The sequence below is a fragment of the Jatropha curcas genome, chromosome 4, assembly GCF_041381405.1.
Source record: "Jatropha curcas cultivar XTBG-Jc1 chromosome 4, XTBG_Jcur_1.0, whole genome shotgun sequence".
Classification (NCBI taxonomy): domain Eukaryota; kingdom Viridiplantae; phylum Streptophyta; class Magnoliopsida; order Malpighiales; family Euphorbiaceae; genus Jatropha; species Jatropha curcas.
This window is the reverse complement of record NC_143154.1, coordinates 315,265-320,458: the sequence shown is the minus strand read 5'-3', so window position 1 is coordinate 320,458 and position 5,194 is coordinate 315,265. Positions and strand designations below refer to the sequence as shown.

At 29.2% G+C, this 5,194-nt stretch overlaps 1 protein-coding gene across 1 annotated transcript; it reads left to right on the top strand.

Annotated features, from left to right (window-relative positions):
* The first annotated feature begins 2,540 nt into the window (after positions 1-2,540).
* Positions 2,541-3,705, top strand: LOC105628587 (RING-H2 finger protein ATL8). Its single transcript, XM_012210038.4, has one exon. The coding sequence runs from the start codon at positions 2,887-2,889 to the stop codon at positions 3,514-3,516; it is 630 nt and encodes a 209-aa protein (XP_012065428.1). The 5' UTR covers positions 2,541-2,886; the 3' UTR covers positions 3,517-3,705.
* Positions 3,706-5,194: the final 1,489 nt, after the last annotated feature.

The following is a 5,194-nucleotide window of genomic DNA, read 5'->3' as shown; positions in this document are numbered from 1 at the left end:
AATTCTGAAACCTTTTTCAATAATAAAAATATTTGTTTATTTATTTATAATTTTGACAGGTAGGATCATTCAATTAATTACAAGCTAGGCGAGTACCGTAAATTCTAACTTAAACTCAACTTGTTTGGTAAAGAGAATATCTTCCAAGTTGAAAAGAAAAAGTCATTAAGTGACTTTAATTTTCGTAAGAGTAAAATTATAAATTCAATGTCTGAAAAGTACACTTACTAAAAAAGACAAAAAAAAAAAAATATTTACACTCTACAGTGCGAAGATAATTACACCTCCTCATTCTAAAAAAAAAAAAAAACATGCTGAAGATATATTTCTACGATCAGAATCAATCGATAATATAAGTTTTAGATCTTAAAATCTAATCTTATAAATAAAATTCGTTTCAAAATGTAGTTCACTTTTATTTATTTATTTCGTGAGATTGTCGTTGAAGTTGTTAAAATTTGTGAAACTATAAATTTAAATTTAGAATTTAATTAATAAAATAGTTAAATCTTGATAAATTGTTTTTTTTTTTTGGGAACTTATCCACTACTTATCCAGATACAGATTTGTTCATTTATGTGGAGTCTATCCACTAAGTTATAAATTTCTCTCTTTCAAAACTACTGTTTTAGAAAAGGAAATAAAATTCTGATTAGTTTCCACTTTTAGAAAATGAAAAAGGAGTATCTAAAATACTTAATTATATTTATATATATATATATAATTATTAATTATTATTAATAAAAAAAAATTAAAATAGTGTAAAATAAAAATAAAACCAATGGAGGAGGAAATAATTAAAGTCTAAAAATATTGAGTTCTCTCATAACTTTGATGTGTATGACTTTGATGTGTGCCATGTGCTATAATTTAATTGAGACAAACAATTTATGCTAAAAAAAAATATTTGCCAAGGAAACAAATATTTTTTTAATGGTTTGACTTAAAATAACTTATATATATATTCATATGAATGGACAATAATCAACCTAATCTCAATTAAAATATCTCTTAAAAAAATCTCAACTAAAATGAAATTAATAATTGTAATCTTAGTCCTTTTCCTTGCACCCTCATTATCATTTTCCTTTCAATAATTGTAAAATTGCTTTCATTATTTCAAATCTATGAAGTTCTTTTATGACTATTTTTAATTTTATTTATCATTTATCTCTAAATTATATTAGATATTAAAGTAAATGAAAATAATTTTAATTTTTGATCCGTTGAGACAAAATCATCTATTTATTCATCAAATCGATAAAAACTGAAATTTAAGACTTCTCACTATTTGTGTAAATGAGAAGATGAATGAGATTTTCGTACACTAAAATATATAATTTTTTATAAATTTTCTTTCATTTTTAATATTTTTTTTAGTGTTTTCCTTTTGTAGGGTATAACTTGATATTGGTTCAATCTCTCTCATAGTCTTCACCCTTGGAAACATATCGTTGCCCTCTTTCAAACAACACCCATATTGTCGCAAGCCTTCATCAAATGTTGACTATTCTATAATTTTAGTTTTCCATTTTTGGACATTTATTGCAGAAAAAAAAATATTTCTAAGTGAATTAAATCGTTTTGATCGAATCATATCGGTTGGTTCGATCTAGCTTTTAAATTTGATGCAGTTCGATTTCAACAAAAAGCTAACTTCGATTTTCCATTCTGAACCGCTCATTTGCATACCCTATGCAAAACATATGCTTTTGACATTAGAGCATTCGCCTCCATTAATATAGATCATACTTTTAAGCATGCAAATTCGAATAGAAGTAAGTGTTAATTTATGCATTTGGTTTATATAATAGTTACTCTCTCTTTCAAAATATAAATCGTTTAAAGTTTTTTTATGAAAATTAAGGAAGTAATTAGTTTTCGAAATTATGACAAAATTAAAAATAATTTAAAGATAATTTGATCAAATTATCTTATATTTCACATTATTACTCCTATCTCAATTCTCAATAATTCTATCTAATATAATTAATCAAGAGATAAGATGATAAAGATGATTTAGAAACATATGAAGATAAAATTGAAAAAAAAATATCATTTATTAATTATTAAATGTATTATATTTCTGAATAAAATAATTACGACTTTTATTTTGAAAGGAAGAGAATATAATTTTAAAATAGAATGAATGATATTTTTTGCCATTAAATGGTAAAAATTTTACACATTATTAGCCTTAACTAATTAATGAAACATAATTTTTTTTATTTAAAAGAAAAACAAGAAAATTAAATTAGGCTAATAACTAATTCAATTTATAAAAATTTTAAAATGAAAACATAGAATAGCAAATAAATAAATTGCTTAGCTTTTGGACCACAACATAAAATAAAATAAACATTTCATCATCAAGCTAATGCCTAACAGTCCAACATTATTCTATGAAAAATAAAAATCCAAAATTATGAGTTTCAATTATTATTATTTTTTTATTAATTTTATTTTTTGAGGTACATGTATATAATTAGAAGGGTGAAAGAGTTATAAAAAAAACAAATTGGGCCAAGTTGTCTCCTATTGTCCACATTAGGAAGGAAGAGTGTAAAGTGGTCCCTTAGGGTAGAGGAACCTGTCTCCTCTGGGTGATAATCCACTACATGCTTCTTTTGCTACATTTGCAACTCCCTTTCCTCTCTTATCTTCTTCTTCCTCTCCTTACTATTAATATCACTTTCGTTCCTATCTATTTACTGAACTAGAACCTCCCCTACCAAACCTTATTAATAATTTTTTTTTTTTTTTCAAAATTCTCCAATTCTTGATTCCTACATATACACACACTCTTCCAAGTTTCAAGAAACTGATTCTTGATCTTTCTTTCTTGAATTTTGTTACTTGATAATATATGTTATTTATCAAGAAACCATGCCTCGCTTTCCAAGAATGCTTACCAGCCTCGACTCTACTCCGGTGGCCGACCCACCGGAGGCGGTCAACGTTGAGTCAGACTTTGTAGTAATATTGGCTGCTCTTTTGTGCGCATTGATATGTGTGGTTGGACTTATTGCGGTGGCTCGGTGTGCTTGGCTCCGCCGTGGCAGTGGAGGCAGCACTTCTCGTTCCACGTCGCAGGCTGCTGCTGTTGCTAATAAAGGGTTAAAGAAAAAGATTGTCCAGTCTCTCCCTAAGTTCACGTACGGCGCCACCGCTGCAGGAGGCGGTAGTTCTTGTAAGTTTGCGTCGACAGAATGCGCAATTTGCTTGGGTGAGTTTGCTGAGGGAGATGAGGTCAGGATTTTGCCACAGTGTGGACATGGTTTCCATGTTGGATGCATTGACACGTGGCTTGGGTCCCATTCCTCCTGTCCTTCTTGCCGTCAGATCTTGGTGGTGGCTAGATGTCAGAAATGCGGCCAGTTTCCTGCTATCTCCTCCGGCCGCGGTGGACCTGCGGCTGAGACTAATTGCAAGGGCAGAGAAGACAATAACAATAACAATAACAACAACAACAATAGTAATCAAAACCATAATGTAATTGTTGGGTTTCTACCTTGACAAAGTCTTCAATTAGGACTTTGGCCATTTCTGTGTATTGTATAGCTTACATTAGAGGTTTTGCAATGCATATTATTTTCTTTCCTGGATAGAGGCGAAAGCCAATTACAGGCAAAAGAATCTATTAGCATGAGCTTTTTCCTTTTATTTTTGTGTAAATGAGAGAATTTGAAACCAGTTCTTGATTAACTTGATCGACTTGATTGATTTGATCGCAGCACTTGCTTTTTTCAAGTAAATATATTGTTTACAGCAGAATTCGTAGATGAACTTGATTGATTTGATCACAAAGCTTGTTTTTTTTTTCAAGTAAAGGTATCGTTCAAAGCTGAATCCGTAGGTTCATATTGGTAAGTACAGAAGAAGTTTTGCTTTTGAACTTTGAAATGGGTTTCCTTCAATGAATGAAAATATAGGCATATTGGGTAATTGACTAGGTTCCATTTAAAAGTGATGCTTCACCAAAATTCCAACATGTAAAGTTATTCAGTCTAAAAGAGTTTGTATTCTTCAAGTTCAAGAGTAATTTGATTCCCCATTTTGCATCTTTGCTTGAAGTCTTTTGTCTTTACAATAATTGAAACTTATCATTCACAAAATCACTATTCCTATTCTCTTTCCCTTTCATTCTAAACCTAACAATACTCACTAATTTAACTTGATATTTTTTTTTTTTGTCTTCTTCACTTCCTACTCTTCTTTGGTGCCTCTCATGTGGCTCTTTAGATAAAGTCATGCATCCATTATTCTAAAATTTACCATTGGCTTTAAAGGGGAATAAGGGAACTTGGGGGAGGATGTAGGGATGAAGAGGAATGGGAAAAAAAAGATTTTTTTTTTTTCAAAAGTGAATGATAAATGATTTAGATTAATCACTCTAAATAAATATAGATTTAATTTTTCAAATTTAAATCTAAAATTGTAGTTGTCTAAAACTTATCTTTAGAACATAATTTCATATTAGAACAAAGAAAAATTAGACAATTTATCAAAAATAACCAAATTACAATACTCTTTATATATATATATATATATACACTATTGGGAGAGGCGATTTTAAACTTCTATTGTCCGATAATATATAAACTTACTACTAGACTATATTTTATCGTGCAACCTAATTATGAAAGTTACGTACCCACTTTCAATGTATATAACCACCATGCACCAAGCTAATCAACAATTGTTACTTCAAAATTTTTTTACCAATTGGAACTCTTGTATCTCTTTTTTTTCCCAATGAATTTCAGCAGTATCCTTATTTGTCCTATGTGTCATCATTAGATTAGTTTGATATATAGATTGATCTATACATCAAATGCAAATAAGTATCATCAATTATAGTACGAACTAATGTATATTTCTAGACTTTACCTGATTATTTTTGTGATACCTTTAAATTTTATGAAGATCCAATTATGACGGTATATTTTCACATTTCAACAATAATTATGCACTCGCCAAAATGAAATATCTTTATAAGAGTTCAATCATAATTCTATATTTCTCCATTTTATTTAACAAAGGATACAGTGATTATTAAAATGTAAAAATATAGTGTCACAGTGGATTCTTCGTAAATTTTAAGGGACTAATAGGATAATCGCAGAGAATACATATCAGGATGAACATCGACGACCGTTGAACGGGGAATCTTCTGTCTGTGTGAACGTAGGGA

What these genes read in the sequence shown, in the direction of transcription:
- LOC105628587 (XM_012210038.4), top strand. Translation starts at nt 2,887, where the DNA reads ATGCCTCGCTTTCCAAGAATGCTTACCAGCCTCGACTCTACTCCGGTG.